This window comes from Stigmatopora nigra, chromosome 1, assembly GCF_051989575.1.
Source record: "Stigmatopora nigra isolate UIUO_SnigA chromosome 1, RoL_Snig_1.1, whole genome shotgun sequence".
Classification (NCBI taxonomy): Eukaryota; Metazoa; Chordata; class Actinopteri; order Syngnathiformes; family Syngnathidae; genus Stigmatopora; species Stigmatopora nigra.
Genome location: NC_135508.1, coordinates 2,508,668 through 2,528,317, shown reverse-complemented (window position 1 = coordinate 2,528,317; position 19,650 = coordinate 2,508,668). Strand labels below are relative to the sequence as shown.

Sequence of the window (19,650 nt, the reverse complement as noted above, 5' to 3'; positions counted from 1 at the left end):
TTCATTGAGGGTGCGTTTTATAGTGCAGTGCGCCTTATAGTCGTGAAAATATGGTACTTGGTAAAAGAATACTTTCTTAACGCAGTAATTAATTGATAGTGAATGTACTAAAGAAGAAAATTTAGATAATATATTAAAATAATAAATTTAAATACTCCAAATTGCTAGAATTGGAATGTACAGTAATCCCTCGCTATTTCTCGGTTAAATTTTGGTGGGCGGGTTCACTACTTCTAAATTTAAATAACCTTGGATTACTATGCAGACACACTTAAAAATTAGTTTAATTGAACTTAACACTAAACCTAATTCTAATTTTGTTTTGAATTTTCATAATGATTAAGATTTTTTTTGGTGGCATCTGCCCTGGTATGAAAAATAAATATTTCACTGGTTATAAATTATAATTGTGTGTTTGAGTTTGAGCTATTTAATAAAGGGGACAATACATATTAATGAAGATATACATTTAAATAATTGTTTTTACTTTGAGGAAGTTATCATTATTTTGAACTATAATGATGTTAATAATGACATTATTAGACTTGAATGTCATTTTTACCTGTTTTTAAAAAATGTTTTTTCTTCCAATAATTCAATGAGTTTAATCATTAATCAACAAAATAAAAAAAATAAAAAAGACAATTAACAGGTGCTAAAGAGTGAGTGTATTTTTTAGATATCCTGCAATTATTAAAGCAAAATTATTATTTTTTAAATAGCTGTACAACAAAAAAATTTTGAAGTTGTCAAATTATTAGTTGGTGAAAGCCCCAAACTTTATATTTTTAAGGGTGTACAGATTAAAAATACAGCAGGAATAGTTGTACTTGAGGTTTTAATTATATATTAATGAATGATCAGTAGTAGTATTATTTCGTCCTATAAATGAAAATGATGCATTTGATTTTTTGACACTGCAAGATGGAAATGACTTCTCCTGTTGCTGTTCTTAAACAGTCTTGGTTAAGAAGGTCAGAGGTGTACTTTGCTGCCTGCTGACATTTGATCTCCATCTTGGTGTGCTGTCAATGAGATCTTCCACATTTACCAAGTTCATATTTTATTGCAATCTGTTGTACATCTTAATTTGGATGTCCTTCCATTGATAACCTGATTGGAATAAGAACTACATGGATGACATTTACAGGTGGAATTTTAGATGTACTACATTACTCTAAAAACCTTTTCCTAACTGCCCGTTGACATTACAATTTATGGGGTCAAATTGGAATACAGTAATACCTCGATGTATGAGTGCCCCGACATATGAGAGATTTGAGATGGGAGTAAAATGTGGAGCAAATATTTATCTTGAAATACGAGTAAAATCTGGAGCAAATATTTATTTTGAGATATGAGTCAAATTTTGAGCAAATATTTATCTTGAGATATGAGTCAAATTTGGAGCAAATATTAATCTTGAGATATGAGTCAAATTTGGAGCAAATGTTTATCTTGAGATACTAGTAAAAATTGGAGCAAATATTTATCTTGAGATAGGAGTCAAATTTTTAGGAAATATTTATTTTGAGATATGAGTCAAATTTTGAGTAAATATTTATCTTGAGATATGAGTAAAAATTTGAGCAAATATTTATCTTGAGATACGAGTAAAATTTGGAGCAAATATTTTTTGAGATATGAGTGAAATTTTGAGCAAATATTTATCTTGATATAGGAGTAAAATTTTGAGCAAATATTTATTTTGAGGTATGAGTAAAATTTTGAGCAAATATTTATCTTGAGATAGGAGTCAAATTTTGAGCAAATATTTATTTTGAGGTATGAGTAAAATTTTGAGCAAATATTTATCTTTAGATATGAGTAAAATTTTGAGCAAATATTTATCTTGAGATACGAGACATTTGGAGCAAATATTTATCTTGAGATACGAGACAAATTTTGAGCAAATATTATCTTGAGATCTGAGTAAAATTTTGAGCAAATATTTATCTTGAGATCTGAGTAAAATTTTGAGCAAATATTTATCTTGAGATCTGAGTAAAATTTTGAGCAAATATTTATCTTGAGATAGGAGTCATTAGAACCATTAAACACATAGTACTATTAAACCACTAGTTATCTGTTACTTTGTTAATAGATGGCAAATTAGAACAAGTAAAAACATTTTTCCAATCCAATATCCTATTTTTGGGGGATTAAAACAAATTAATTTAAAATATTTTCAGTTCATTCCTATGGGAAACGTTCATTTGAGTTACAAGTAAATCGACATACGAGCTCAGTCCTGGAACGCATTAAGCTCGTATCTCGAGGTACTACTGTAGACAAGTATCTACAAATTAATGGTAGGATTTTGAGGCTATTTCATATAGCTTTTATTGTGACGGGCTCCAACTGAGGCCACTCTGCAAAGCAGCTAACTGGTGGTAAAAGTAGGCCATGCTCCCCGTTGTGCCACCTATGGGGCCTACTTCCCTTTTGCTATTTGTTCCATTTTACTCTGCTGCCTTACTATACTCTCGCTATACGGTATTTGGGCCTCAACTGTTATGGAACATTTTAAACAGACATTTAAATAATGTAAAGGCTCTTCACAACCAGATGTCCTACTGCTTTGATTCGACATGATTATTTTTCCATGCTAAACTCAAGAGTGAGCCTTACATGCTGATTAAGTGTGAAATTGCAGAGACGATAATTGTGCCACCATAGTGGTGCCATTTCTAAGCACTTGAATGGCCAACGTTGTACTGAGGTAGAATCTGTATATAATATATATATATATATGTGTGTATGTATATATATATATATATATATATATATATATATATATATATATATATATATATATATATATATATATATATATATATATATATATATATATATATATACATATATATATACATATATATATACATATATATATACATATATATATACATATATATATACATATATATATACATATATATATATATATATATATATATATATATATATATATATATATATATATATATATATATATATATATATATATATATATATATATATATATATATATATATATATATATATATATATATATATATATATATATATATATATATACATATATACATATATACATATATACATATATACATATATACACACATATATATATATATATATATATATATATATATAGATATAGATATAGATATAGATATAGATATATATATATATATATATATAGATATAGATATAGATATAGATATAGATATAGATATATATATATATATATATATATATATATATATATATATATATATATATATATATATATATATATATATATATATATATATATATATATATATATATATATATATATATATATATATATATATATATATATATATATATATATATATGTACATATACATATATATATACATACATACACACACACACACACACACACATAAGCAGTGGAACTTCACAAATAAAGCCTTAAATTTTACTTTGGTTGTAAAAACTCACCGTATTTTCACAACTATAAGGCGCACCACATAATAAGGCGCCCCCTCAATGAATGATACATACTATTTTGGAATTTTTTTTAGACTTTTAAGTGCGCCTTATAGTCGAATTTGCAAATTTAAAGACTTTCGTAACCAGAAAATTTCACCTCATATATAAGGCGCACTGGATTATAAGGCGCCCAGTCTATTTTGGAGAAAATTTAAGACTTAAGTGCACCTTATAGGCTAGTTTATAAATTTAAAGACTTTCGTAATCAGAAAATTTCGCCTCATGTATAAAGCGCACTGGATTATAAGGCGCCCTATCTATTTAGGAAAAACATTAAGACTTTTAAATGCGCCTTATAGTCAAATTTGCAAATTTAAAGACTTTTGTAACCTGAAAACTTCATATCTACGACTTTACACATGACTTTTTTTAATATTTTTATATTATGTTTTTACCAAGAAAACGCACTTAGTGGAGTTGCACCACCAATTTGTTATACGCATCTTTTTTTTATGATAACAATAAATGTTTTTGATTTGAGTACCGAAGAGAAAAAAAAATACAATTATTGAACTAATAGTTTTTCATCAAAACTGCCTGCTCGCTAAAGTTAAAGTAGCTTGATTGCTAATCCACGAAATGGCTTATTCGTCTTCATTATCTCTACCAGTTGCTTTTATGCTTTTGTCCTGATTTAACATGCCTCAATGGAGGCTGTAATGCATGTTGCTTGCATGCTGTGGGCACGTGACTACCGGTCACGCAAGTACATAGCGTGAATCCACCTCCTCTCTTTGCTCCCATTTGCTCATTTTCTCCTCACATGACTCCTTCTCTTAGTCACGAACATGGATTATTTATGATGTTGCCCCCCGCTCTGTGCCTAAGATCGTTTTACTCAGCCGGAAATGTTGGGAAAACTTTGGCTAATATTCCTCCTTTGACTTTCCCTTTATTTTTTTTAACCCTTGGATTGAGTTTTGATGTTTATTATAGAAACGTCCCGATTTATTCTATGGGAACAATTAGTGAAGCAAATTAGTCTATAGCAGGTGTCAAAGTGGTGGCCCAGGGGCCAAATTTGGCCCGCCGCATCATTTTGTGTGGCCCGGGAAAGTAAATTATGAGTGTAGACTTTCTGTTTTAGGATCAAATTAAAATGAAGAGTATAGATGTGTATTAAATTTCCTGATTTTCCCACTTTTAAATCAATAATTGTAATTTTTTAAACATTTTTTTCTGTTTTTTGTCCAAAAATAATTTTGTAAAATCTCAAAATATATTTTAAAAAAAGCTAAAATAAACATTGTTTTAGATCTATAAAAAACGAATATTCAGGGCTTTTAATCCAGTTCTTTTAATCCATTTATAAATAAAAAAAATCTAAATATAATATCTAAAATGGGGTCTGGCCCACGTGAAATCAAGTTGACGTAAAAGCGGCCCACGAACAAACCCTAGTCCCCAGATAGATAATGTAGCATTTTCAAAAACAATATAAACATTTTTTTTTAGTTGAGGTAAATATTGTGAATCAGGGGAGGCTTATACGCGAGAAATTATAAAATTTGACGATTTTAAGGCAATTTTAAGGGTGCAGCTGACAATAATCCGCCAATAATTTTTTATAATAGGAGCCAACAACGACCAAGTACATACTATGTACTTATATGTTGGCCAGAAAAGTACTGGTAGAAATTTAGACTTTTTAAGATTGATTGCTTTGTTGACATTCAAATTGAATTTTGTAAGGTGTTCAGTTGTCAATGGGATGAAGAAGTCCTTTGAATTGATGTTATATTTTTGTTTTTTCTCTGTGTATTTCTGCAGTAATGGAGCCCATGACGGTTACTACGTCGTTGGGGGGACCAGATGAGTTTGATCGCAATGCCCCACGCATTTGTGGAGTTTGTGGCGACAAGGCCACTGGCTTCCACTTCAATGCGATGACCTGTGAGGGTTGTAAAGGCTTCTTCAGGTAAGTCATCAGAATAGATCTACCGGATTTTCACGACTATAAGGCGCACTTAAAAGTCTTAAATTTTCTCCAGAATAGACAGTGCGCCTTATAATCCAGTGCGCCTTATATATGGAAAAACAACAGAAAACCAAAAACCACCACTGTCGGATATTAATAAAACACAAACGCCTGAACTGAAACAATACGGTTAAATATGCAGATGCCATCTTAGTTTACAAAATCTTCCATCATATAGCTCCTCCCCCACTGCAAGATTTTATACAAAAAAAATTCAAAACATCAACAATGGCTGGCTCTAGAGGTGACTGTAAAGTAGTGAGTGAGTGCTTCATACCTGCAAGTCAATAGCAATTACCCTATTTTCACGACTATAAGGCGCACTTAACAGTCTTCAATTTTCTCCAAAATAGACCCACTGCAAGATTTTATACCAAAAAAATCCAAAACATCAACAATGGCTGGCTCTAAAGGTGACTGTAAAGTAGTGAGTGCTTCATACCTGGAAGTCAATAGCAATTACCGTATTTTAACCACTATAAGGCGCACTTAAAAGTCTTAAATTTTCTCCAAAATAGACAGTGCGCCTTATAGTACAGTGCGCCTTATTTATGGATAAAATGTCATTCATTGAGGGTGCGCCTTATAATGCGGTGCGCCTTATAGTCGTGAAAATACGGTACTCGTGTCATACATTTTCTCTTTTAATGTCCAAAAAAAGTTTTTTTTATTACTTCTGGGAAATATTGGGTTTCAATTTTTTTCTGCTGGTATTCATTTGATAGAGGTTATGTTAATCACTGTACGATTGTTGAATATCATCATACACGACTGGTATCCTTGCAATCAAAGATGTCGGTAATGACATACTCTTGATTTCATTGATTTATAATTCAATTTGAACCTTATTTCTGAACAATTTTCTATTTTTGTCAACTTAGGCAAATTGCTCCCCTTATTAATGATTGCAATTCCTCTTATTAAGCAATAAAAAAACAACGTTCCAATGCAACATGGCAGATATTTACTCACATACTAGGGCGCACTTAATAGTATAAAATTGTCTCCAAAGTGAATGGGGTGCTTAATCAGTATGCACTAAATTCAAGATTCTGTACATGTCGCTGTTTGACGCTAACAGCTTGAATGTTTGGGTACATTGCTTGCTGACACGCTATATTTATATAGTGAAAAAGCGGATTGGTGAAAGGTGAATGCGCATTTTCATGTTATGCTTAAAGGGTCACGATATTAACATTCAATGATGTGTTACCAGTGACCGATACGCTATGAATTATAGCCGAAATGGGTAAAACGAGATCATTTTTACAAAAAAACGTACTTCAAAAATCACGTACACGATGTGAAATGATCAAAAACTTGTAAAATACGGGAAAAACGTATAAGTTGCCAGGTATGCTTTTCAGTCTAAGTAATAATGCCTGTTTTGGTCTAATTTTTTACTCTGTTTACAGGCGAAGTATGAAGCGTAAAGCTGCTTTTACCTGCCCATTCAATGGAAGCTGCACCATCACCAAAGACAACCGACGTCACTGCCAAGCCTGCCGACTCAAGCGCTGCATTGACATTGGAATGATGAAAGAATGTAAGCAGACCTCTCTGATTTGTTGATACATTCATTTTTTTGGGGCAGATATAATTAACAGCAAAATACGGTAGTGTTATAGTGTTTTTGTTAGTGTTAGAGTAACAGTTACAGTGTTAGTGTTAGAGTAGGGGTGTCAACTTGATTTCATGTGGGCTGGACTATTTTAGATATAATATTTAGATTTTTTTTTATAAGTGGATTAAAATAACTGGATTAAAAGCCATGAATATTCAGTTTTTTTATAGATCTAAAACAATGTTTATTTTAGCTTTTTTACAATATATTTTTAGATTTTACAAAATGATTTTTGAAATAAAAACAGAAAAAATTGATTAAAAAATTACAATTATTGATTTAAAAGGGGAAGAATCTGGAAATTTAATATACATCTATACTCTTTATGTTAATTTGATCCTAAAACAGAAAGTCAAAATTATTTTTGAACTAAAACCACAAAAAAATGGATTTAAAAAATTACAATTATTGATTTAAAAGGGGAAAAATCAGGAAATTTAATATACATCTATACTCTTCATTTTAATTTCATCCTAAAACAGAACGTCAAAACTATTTTTGAACTAAAAACACAGAAAAAATGGATTAAAAAATTACAATTATTGATTTAAAAGGGGAAAAATCAGGAAATTTAATATACATCTATACTCTTCCTTTGAATTTGATCCTAAAACAGAAAGTTGGCACTCATGATTTTCTTTCCCGGGCCACACAAAATAATCCGGCGGGCCAGATTTGGCCCCTGGGCCGCCGCTTTGACACGTCACATATCGTATCGTATATCATGTCTTAGTGTTGTTGTTATCGTATTTCGCCGTTTAATATACCCGGGTATATTAAATGATTTTAGCTATTTTGAGCATTTCGTTTGTGCGCCATTTAATATACCCCTGCTGTTTAATATACGGGTATATTAAATATACTCAGGTATATTAAATATAATCAGGTATATTAAATATACTCAGGTATATTAAACAAGGCAAAATACATTAAGTACATTATTTTTTTGAGCTTACATATCACTCTCTGCTGAGGGTTTGTATTGTGGTTAGGATGTCAGCTCAGTGAAACGCTTCAAGTTAGGAAAAGTTTCCTTCCTGCATGGCGTTTAATCAAAAAGTTAAAGACATTCAGTAAAGAGGAAGCCATGAAGATAACATCAATAGAATCAAGTGGAGTGTGAAAATGGACCTGATTTGCCATGACAGTAAGAGCTAGGCAATGTGAAAAATCTTTGTTTAAGCTTCTCTGGCTTAAAGCTAATGAATTTACAACAGTCTCTAAAGACAAAGTGTGACTTGGGCTAAGTTTAGAACTTGCCGTGACCAGTAGTGATGTTAAGAGAATATGACCAATGGGGAAGCGAAGCTAAAATACGTACAAACAGGTTTTGGAAAAACAATTGCGTGCTGACATCTGTCAATACGAGATTTGGTGAAGTTTTAGACATTTTCTAGCGCAGGGGTGTCAAACTCCCTTTGGTCTGTGAGCCGAATACGGCTTAATTTGAGATAAAGCGGGCCGGACCAGTAAACTCATTGCAAAATTACATAAAACTAACAATAAACCCACTTTTTTCAAAACTGTATTAGTCACTAATACTAATAATTAGTGCAAAGAATGAGTAAATTATCAAAATGTTTACTAAAAGAACTTTCCTTTTACATTCTGAACAATATATTATGAACAAGAGAATAACATAAGAACATAAATAAATGTCAATTCATGTTGTCTGCACGTACTAAAACTGGCGACGTGTCTGTTGGACAAACTGTCTGGTGACAAAGTGTCCAATCGGCGAAATGTCCGGGTACTGGAATCCCAATTGAAATGTTCAAATGGTGAGGTTGTCATGTAGTGATTGATTTAAAAAGGATACTAGTGGGTAAAATTTAGTTGACGGATATATTTTTGCAAGTATTCAAGTATTTCTAGAGCTACAAGACTCGAGCCTTAATGTACGGGTAGCAAACTGGTGTGGCAACATGTTTTAGAATTAAATTCACATGGTTGTAGATCAGGGGTGTCAATTTTTTTTCGTCTGTGGGCCGAATTCAGCTTAATTTGAGATCAAGTGGGCCGGACCAGTAAACTCATTGCAAAATGACATAGAACTAACAATAAGCCCACTTTTTTCCCTTTGTATTAGTCACTAATACTAATAATTAGTGCAAAGAATGAGTAAATTATCAAAATGTTTATTAAAAGAATTTTCCTTTTACATTATGAACAATATATTATGAATAAGAGAATAACATAAGAACATAAATGAATGTCAATTCATGTCGTTTGCCCGTACTAAAACACTGCGCCCCCTAGCAGATAATACAAGAACTACACATTTTAAAGAAATTTCATATTTTTTTATACAATGCAGCTTTCTTCCCCGGGCCGTACCAAACCACCAGACGGGCCGGTTGATTGACACCCCTGGTTTAGTATGTGTCATTGTTTATCTTCAACCAACACAAGGCTTTAAAGATGGAAATTAGCCCACAGCTACAATCTTACACATATACATACAAGTTCATTAACATAAATATAAATATTTTCATTTATATATACTCTCCCTAATTAAATAAATCAAACTCACCAAGAAAAACACCCAAAAAAAACCCACTGAATAATCAACTCTCTCTAATGCCACACATGAACCATATGGTACATAAGAACATAAATAAATGTCAATTCATGTTGTCTGCATGTACTAAAACTGGCGACGTGTCTGTTGGACAAACTGTCTGGTGACAAAGTGTCCAATCGACGAAATGTCCGGGTACCGGGATCCCAATTGAAATGTTCAAATGGTGAGGTTGTCATGTAGTGATTGATTTAATAAGGATACTAGTGGGTAAAATTTAGTTGACGGATATATTTTTGCAAGTATTCAAGTATTTCTAGAGCTACAAGACTCGAGCCTTAATGTACGCGTGTCAAACTGGTGTGGCAACATGTTTTAGAATTAAATTCACATGGTTGTAGATCAGGGGTGTCAAACTCCCTTTGGTCTGTGGGCCGAATTCAGCTTAATTTGAGATCAAGTTGGCCGGACCAGTAAACTCATTGCAAATGACATAGAACTAACAATAAGCCCATTTTTTTCCAAACTGTATTAGTCACTAATACTAATAATTAGTGCAAAGAATGAGTAAATTATCAAAATGTTTATTAAAAAAATTTTCCTTTTACATTATGAACAATATATTATGAATAAGAGAATAACATAAGAACATAAATAAATGTCAATTCATGTTGTCTGCACGTACTAAACACTGCGCCCCCTAGCGGATAACACAAGAACTACAAATTTTAAAGAAAATTCATATTTTTTTATACAATGTAGCTTTATACCTCTGGCCGTTCCAAACTACCAGACAGGCCGGATCCGGCCCGCGGGCCGTATATTTGACACCCTTGTTCTAGTGTCTTTTTGGCTTCCCAGCAATGTATTGGCAACATGTACTTTCTTAGTATTTCACAGTGTTCTGATGGTGGGCAGAAAATGAGAAGCAATGTGGTTATTGTGGTCAATTTTTGTTTTTTTAAGCTTTCATTTTTAGCATCAATGTTTCTACTTTTGTTTTTGATGTGTGTAGTTACATGATGGGGGTTGCCAAATGTTTCAACGTTGTTGTTTTCAACTTCTTGTGAACATTGTTTTTCGGGAAGGAAGAATCGTTAAGAAAGCCAATTTTGTGGGACGTTTATCTGTTGGGGAGGAAAACAATGTTGGGAATTGAAATAGTTGAGATTACGTGAACAGATGTAAAAATGTTGCAGGAGTTTTTGGGCGGGTCACTTGGTTTATACCGTATCCAAAATATCCCTTTTAAATAACTTTGCAATAAATCTTGAATTGTGGAAAAAAAAAACACAAAACTAGACCTTGCAGAAATAAAAATATGGTCAGGTTTGGATCCGGCACCCCAGATTTTAAGGACAACAATTTATTTCCGGACTTGTGAAATAGTTTGTAGTCCCATGTAAAAAAAAATTAAAACTTTGTAGTAGAACTAGGTAATAAAACACTTATTATAATTATCAGGAAATATATTTTGTCAACGATAATGTTAAAAACTTGATAAAAATTCAATAATTTGAAACTGTAATTACACCATATAACCACCACGGAGAACGGTGGCGCTGTTGCGAGATGAACGCTATTTCTAGAGTGCTCAGGAGAAGAAGATGATGGGGAAATGTGTTTTTAGCATGAAAGCAACAGAGGCTAAATGAATGCAAATGGACAATAATACAGTCAAAATAACATTATAAATAACATATTCATCCAACTTTGTTTGTTTATTTTTTGTAAAACTTCCATATTTGAGATAAATTAAGTGTCTTTTGCCAATAGTAATGTCTTCAATTAATTATTTTATTTATTTAATATTGCATAGCAACATTTGGTTTGAAGGCAAATTTATAAAAATAAAAACTGTCAAAATTTCTGCAGTTTTTATTATTTACTTTTCGTGTCGTTAGACAAAATGCCTTGTTTTTTTTTCCCTTCTTTTTCCAAATGTTGTTTTCCTCCTCCACATTGGCCCTCCCATGAAGCTCTCTTGTTGAGGACAGAGCATTACCACATCCAATTAGTCCCTTTTTACAAAAAAAGTAAACATTTATTTTGCCAGGTTCTTGGCTTCCTCAAGATGTGGCTTTGTTTTTTTTTGTCCGGCACTTTCCAAAACAATACACGTCTAGAGCTTGAGTCTTAAAACTAGCAACCATTTGGCTCAAAGTTGTCCCTTTAAAAATAGGCAAACACTGAACCAAACTGTGTCTTTTTCAATGCTGCCAAATGCACAAGTTTTATTAGTGTGTACTGTTGGCATGGTTGAATTTGGTTAGGCAGTGAAAGCCTAATTAATTATGACAGTTTAAAAGAGATGAAAAACTAAATAAAATAGACGGTGAGATTCTTTCAGGGGCCTTTTTTAAATGCTGTTAATGTTCTTGTTTTTTTTACATCAACATCATTGGGTTATGTAACATTGCTTTTGTGCTTTTTGAGTCTAGAGTGCAGTTATTCAAAAGTTACTTTAAATATAGTTGTTAAGAAGGTATTTAGTAAGAATAACAGAATTTGAGAGGAAAATAAGAATTACTTGTTGTTCTGTAAAAATGTGTTTTTGTATAATTTGGCTGTGATTTAGTTATTCAATTTTAACTACTGCATTTTCACGACTATAAGGCGCACCGCATTATAAGACGCACCCTCGATGAATGATTTTTTCCATATATAAGGCGCACTGGATTATAAGGCGCACTGGATTATAAAGCGCACTGGATTATAAGGCGCACTGGATTATAAGGCGCACTGGATTATAAAGCGCACTGGATTATAAGGCGCACTGGATTATAAAGCGCACTGGATTATAAGGCGCACTCGATTATAAAACGCACTGTATTATAAGGCGCACTGTCTATTTTGGAGAAAATTTAAGACTTAAGTGCGTCTTATAGTTGTGAAAATACGGTACTTGTTATTCTGTAAGGCATGACTAAATAGACCACTATGGACTTACTTCCTGGTTGGTTACTGGTTACTTGACTTCCTTTATGAATTTGTCTACTCACGTGAGTGTGTCAAAGTGGCGGCCCGGGGGCCAAATCTGGCCCGCTGCATCATTTTGTGCAGCCCGGGGAAGTAAATGATGAGTGCCGACATTCTGTTTTAGGATCGAATTAAAATGAAGAGTATACATGTATATTAATTTTTCTGATTTTACTCCTTTTTAAATCAATTATTGTAATTTTTTAACCCATTTTTCTGTTTTTAGTTCAAAAATCATTTTGTAAAATCTAAAAATATATTTAAAACAAAAGCTTAAATAAACATTGTTTTAGATCTATAAAAAATAATATTCAGGGCTTTTAATCCAGTTCTTTTAATCCATTTATTTAAAAAAAAAATCTCTGGTGTCTACGTGCAGGCAACACCCTTTAGGAATGTGCAATAAAGCAATCAATTTATACAGTATCTCAGAAATACCACATGCGATATTTTTTCTTAAGATTTTCCCTTCAAATTAACACATTTATACTCCCTATTAAAACCATGAATATGGAGCTGAAAATTGTGAATCAGGGGCGGCTTATACGCGAGAAATCGTAAAATTCAACGATTTTAAGGCAATTTTAAGGGGTCGATATGCGAGAAAATACAGTAATTCAGTGTTGTTGTTTTTTTACATCCAATGAAATACAGCAGAAATAAAACCTCAAATAAAACGGTGCATAAAAATCACATTAAATCATAAAGTCAGTTCAAACCAAAACAGAAAATGCTCTCATCGCAATAAGACTTTGCTCTTTTTTTGGGGCGTTCTTCTCCATCTGTCTGGCTACGCCATTCAGCGCTGGATTGGTCGCCAGCTCACACTGAACCGAGTCATTCTAGGATTTCTAGGGTGAGTGCATTTGTCCTTAAAGGGACTACAAGAGCCAATAAGCTAAGAAGTCGCTATTTCTGTTAGCATTGTCCTTTAAGTTTATTACGTATTGACATCTACAGGCTAATGTTGTTTATGTTTACTTCGAAGAATGACAAAACTGATAGGCAATATACATGCAGGCCTTACAGCTTTTGGGTCCTGTGTGGGTTTTCTCTGGGTACTCTGGTTTTCACCCACATTCCAAAAACATGCTAGGCGAACTGGTTGAAAACGGTCCTAGTTACGAGGGATTGGTTGTCTTATTGTGCTCTACGCTCAGGTCGGTGCTCGTAGATATCTGTTATACACAAAAGAGATGAGGCGAAAAAGACAGTGCGCTACAATGATAAATGTCTTGGCCACCTGGCTTTCTCGGATCTCAAAATTTTTATCGTATCTAGAGATAGTTATATGCTCGAAATTGTCCTCGTATCTCAAAATGCTCGTATGTAGAGGTACCACTTTAATGATAATTGTTAGTATACTTCAAGTCCCTTTGGCTTATTGTTAGTACCGTATTTTCACGACTATAAGGCGCACTTAAAAGTCTGAAATTTTCTCCAAAATAGACAGTGCGCCTTTTAATCCAGTGCGCCTTATATATGGAAAAAACAGAAAACCAAAAACCAAAAAACACCACTGTCGGATATTAAAAAAACACAAACGCCTGAACTGAAACAATACTGTTAAATATGCAGATGCCATCTTAGTTTACAAAATCTTCCATCATATGGCTCCTCCCCCACTGCAAGATTTTATACAAAACAATCAAAAACATCAACAGTGGCTGGCTCTAGAGGTGACTGTAAAGTAGTGAGTCCTTCATACCCTGAAAGTCAATAGCAATTACCGTATTTTCACCACTATAAGGCGCACTTAAAAGTCTTAGATTTTCTCCAAAATAGACAGTGCGCCTTATAATACAGTGCGCCTTATAATACAGTGCGCCTTACAATACAGTGCGCCTTATAATACAGTGCACCTTATAATACAGTGCACCTTATAATACAGTGCGCCTTATAATACAGGGCGCCTTATATATGAAAAAAATGTCATTCATTGAGGGTGCGCCTTATAATGTGGTGCGGCTTATAGTCGTGAAAATACGATAATATCATTCAACTCCAACTTTGTTACTGCTATGCTACATTTTCGTAGCAATATTCTTTGAAGATAGAACTCAATTTTCTGACCATTGTTTCTGTTTATCCCGTGTCTGCCATAAAAAAATGACTCCAGGCATTCCTGGTCTATCTGTGTTTTGGAATTTCAGCTAGTGTTCTCACACCAAGCTGTTGACAATTTAGTACAGCTGTAACAGTACATGAGCGTATAATCGTAATCACTGTTGACAAAAGCCGAAGGGGGTGATGGACTCGTGAATGGATTAATCTGGAAGTGTAGCCTCGTGACAGTGGAAACACCTCATGTGACGTTACGCTGTAGGGGGGGGGGGGGTGAAGTGTGGTTGTAATTCATTGAGACAGACACACTTTGGGTGGGTTAGATCCAATGGAAAGACTGGGATGAAGTTATGTTTCATATTTGTATTAATAGTTGTTTTGTTTGGTCAGATTTTTTTACCCAAGGGTATCTAGGCAAGGGGGGTTGTTTAGAGATTTAGGGTCGGCATTGGCTCCGGCACCCCCCAGTGACCCTTGTGAGGATAAGTGGTTCAGAAAATGAAAAATGAGTAGTTTGTTGAGAACAAATTCCTCCATTATGATTCATTTTTGGATTTGTTTTTATGATATTTGGCTATTTAAAACATTGTCCACAGAAAAGTCATATTCAGGAAAATGAAAAATGGAAATATTAATATTATGATAGTAATATTTGTGTATTTAGATAATATTTTTTATATATAAATGTTTTGTAATATACAGTGCTCCATTTTAAGAATTACGGATACAAATGTAAAAACTTATGACATATTTTTCTGCAAATTTTTTTTATTAAGATGAATCAATAGGCAAATAATAAATTTATCACAGTAGTTACAGTATTTATTCAAATATAATGCACAGATTTTTATTGCGTAATAACTGAAGCAAAGTTTGGGTGAGCGTTATACAAGAAAAAGTCCCTTCGGCGGCCATTAAATTAGGTCAGGAACAATCTGTTTTTGTCCACCAGATGGCGCTCATGAGCCCGTTCTATTGGTCGGTGCTCACACTACAGTAATAATAAGTAATAAAATAAAAATAATAATAATAACTAAAATAATAATAATAACTAAGATAATAATAATAACTAAAATAATAATAACTAAAATAATAATAATAACTAAAAGAATAATAATAACTAAAAGAATAATAACTAAAAGAATAATAACTAAAAGAATAATAACTAAAAGAATAATAATAACTAAAATAATAATAATAACTAAAATAATAATAATAACTAAAATAATAATAATAATAATTTACAAAATGTATACTAATTTTTAGTTACAAATAGTGTGTGCGTTATACTCGAATCCCGGTGACAAAGTTCCTTCGGTGGCTGTTAAATTGGGACAAGTAAAACCTGTCTTTGTCCACCAGATGGTGCTCAAGAGCCCGTTCTATTAACACTTAAAAAACTAACAAAAAAAATTGTACCAATTTTTAGTCACAAATTGTGCACGTTATACTCCAATAAATACGATAACTTCTACCATTGCAATGAAACTTCATCAGGCACTCTTCTTTTCTGGGAATATATTTCAGTTTCCATGCATATAAGATTCCAGAGTAACATAATACTGTGTACCATGCGGAAACGGCACGCTAGCACGCTAGTACGTTAGCCGTTTCCCCAGAGAGCCCTTCATCTTGCCCAACTCAAAATAGTAACCCGAAACACTGTTCAAACTATTCGACCATCTTCTTTCTACGTTAATAATGCAAAGGACACTTATACATCCAAGGCCAGCTGTAAGAGACACATGCAGGGACATTCGAAACGAGTAAAAACAAACAACTTAAACCTGAATATGAATACTTAAAAACACAAAATTTGTGTTTCGAAATTCAATTCGATCCCAATTAATCTCGATACACAAATAATGCTTGACAAATTTAATTTTGACGTCTATGAATGAAATTCAAGAAAAATATTTTGCATAAAACACGAAAAAACTCACTTGCTGGTTGTACTGCTCACATGACTTACTTTTTGAATTTGTCTATGTGTAGGCAACAAACACCCTTTGGGAATGTGCAATCCAGCAGACAATATTCTCGATCAAAATAACCACGTGCGATGATTTTTATAAAGATTATCACTTCAAAGTAACATATTTTTAGGCCCTATTAAAACCATGAATATGGAGGTGAAAATTGTGAGTCGGGGGCGGCTTATACGAGAGAAATTGTGAAATTCAACGATTTTTTAGGCAATTTTAAGGGCACGGCTTATACCAGGGGTGGGCAAACTTTTCAGCCCGAGGGCCACATTGACTTTAAAAATTTGACAGATGGGCCGATTAAGCACAAGATATGATACATATCATAAACTGCATCCGTTAACAGTACATATGAAACAGAAACAGAAAAAAAGGACTAAAGTATTAACATACTCATCATTAAAGTCAAAAGTATAAAGTACAATGTAAAGTAAAAAGGAATGTATTAAGAAATATTAAAATGTAATTTAAAAAAAGATGGAGGGGCTGTAAAACACGAAAAACGAATAATAGTGGACAGAACTACTGCCACTGGCTTTCGCGTGACGGCGCCATTTTGGGGGAAAAAAAACATTATTTGGACAACGTCGGCGGGCCGAATTAAAACGCCTCGCGGGCCGGATGTGGCCCGCGGGCCGTAGTTTGCCCATGGCTGGCTTATACGCACGCAGAGGCGGTCAATTGATGAGAAAATGTGGCAGATTGCAAGCCGTGGCCGTGGGGGTGCTGCCAACTAGTGGAAAGGAGTGGAAGTTCACTTGCTTGTTTATTTATGTTTGGGACCGGTTTTGAATTGCAACAAGAATTGTGTAACGCAGGGGTGTAAGACTCGGGTTGGTTCGGGGGCCGCTTTAACGTCAACTTGATTTCATGTGGGCTGGACCATTTTAGATATAATATTTAGGATTTTTTTTTATAAATGGATTAAGAGAACTGGATTACAATCCCTGAATATTCTGTTGTTTTATAGATCTAAAACAATGTTTATTTTAGCTTTTTTTAAATACATTTTTAGATTTTACAAAATGATTTTTGAACTAAAAACACAGAAAAAAATGATTAAAACAATTACCGTATTTTTACGATTATAAGGCGCGCTTAAAAGTCTTAAATTTTCTCCAAAATAGACCCTTATAATACAGTGCGCCTTATAACACAGTGCGCCTTATAACACAGTGCGCCTTATAATACAGTGTGCCTTATGATACAGGGCCTTATATATGGAAAAAAATGTCATTCATTGAGGGTGCGCCTTATAATAAATGCGGTGCGCCTTATAGTCGTGAAAATACGGTACACTCATTGATTTATAATATTTAGATTTTTTTAAATAAATTGATTAAAAGAACTGGATTAAAATCCCTGATTATTTTTTATAGATCTAAAACAATGCTTATTTTATATATTTATAGATTTTACTCAATGATTTTTGAACTAAAAATAGAAAAAATGGATGAAAAAATAGCAATTATCAATTTATAAGGGAGGAAAATCAGGAAATTTAATATAAATCTATACTCTTCATTTTAGTTTGATCCTAAAACCGAAAGTCAGCACTCATGATTGACTTTCCCGGGCCACACAAAATGACACGACGGGCCACATTTAGCCCCCGGACCACCACTTTGACACATATAATATAACATAATCAAATTCTAAAAACACTTTTACTCAAGAAACAACAACCAAAAAACAAATGATATATATATATTTTTTTTTTCTTGCTTTTTTTAGTCATCCTAACCGACGAAGAAGTCCAGAGAAAGAAGGAAATGATCCTGAAAAGGAAAGAGGAGGAAGCAGCCAAGGAAGCTTCGAGGCCTCGTCTCAACGAAGAACAGTCGCAGATCATCTCTTCCTTGGTGGAAGCTCACCACAAGACTTACGATGCCTCCTACACAGACTTCTCACGCTTTAGGGTGAGGCTACCACTAAATATTCTTCTCTTACATTAATGCAACTCAGTTTCAGGTCAGTCATTACCACAAAAAGCATCCTGTAATTACACCTTATAATTTTTTAAAGAACTGTCACTAAAGTTTTTGGAATGGAACTCTCTTTTTTTATACAAATGATTCACTTTGTTCATTTGTAAAGAATGCTGTGGCCAATGTAGAAAGAGCATCTGGCCTTCAGGGGGGAAGCAAGCATGAGTCATAATCACAAATGAATCACAAATACTCCGTACACGGCTCCTCTATTCAACTAGTATCTACTTTTCAAGGTTACTTCCTTTTGTAGTTTTGGAGACGTACCGAGACCGTATATAGTACGGACTGTTATTTATTTATTTATTTTTTTTGAAATATTTTCTTTTCTTAACAGTGGTTCCTTGACATAAAAGTGCCCCGACATACGAGTGATTTGAGATAAGAGTAAAATTTTGAGCAGATGTTTATTTTGAGATAAGAGTAACATTTTGGGGAGATATTTATCTTGAGATATGAGTAAAATATGAGCAAAATTTATCTTGGAATATGAAACAATTTTTGAGGAGATTTTTATCTTGAGATACGATTACAATTTTGAGCAGATATCTTGAGATACGAGTAATATTTTGAGCAGATTTTTATCTTGAGATGCGAGTAAAATTTTGAGCAGATACTTATCTTGAGATATGAGTAAAATTTTGAGCAGATATTTATCTTGAGATACGAGACAAATTTTGAGCAGATATTTATCTTGAGATACGAGTAAAAAATTTTGCAAATGTTTATCTTGAGATACAAGACAAATTTTGACCAAAATTTATCTTGAGATACGAATACAATTTTGTGCAGATTTCTTTAGATACGAGTAATATTTTGAGCAGATTTTTATCTTGAGATACGAGTAAAATTTCGGGCAGATATTTATCTTGAGATACGAGACAAATTTGATGAGGCGGAGCTAATAAAGCCAACCCGGGAGAAGAAAGGTATCAAAATTTCAAACAAAATTTTAATTTAGTGTA

The 19,650-nt window shown here is 33.0% G+C and overlaps 1 protein-coding gene across 3 annotated transcripts in view; it reads left to right on the top strand.

Annotated features, from left to right (window-relative positions):
- The window catches only part of LOC144201360 (vitamin D3 receptor A), a 43,033-nt gene that overhangs the window by 14,438 nt on the left and 8,945 nt on the right, over window positions 1-19,650 (top strand). For all 3 annotated transcript variants that reach the window (XM_077723939.1, XM_077723922.1, XM_077723930.1), the window contains 3 exons: window positions 5,317-5,464; window positions 6,940-7,070; window positions 18,432-18,616. In XM_077723939.1, the coding sequence (XP_077580065.1) occupies window positions 5,319-5,464; window positions 6,940-7,070; window positions 18,432-18,616 (462 nt within the window). In that variant the 5' untranslated portion in view covers window positions 5,317-5,318. The remainder of the gene's footprint in view (window positions 1-5,316; window positions 5,465-6,939; window positions 7,071-18,431; window positions 18,617-19,650) is intronic.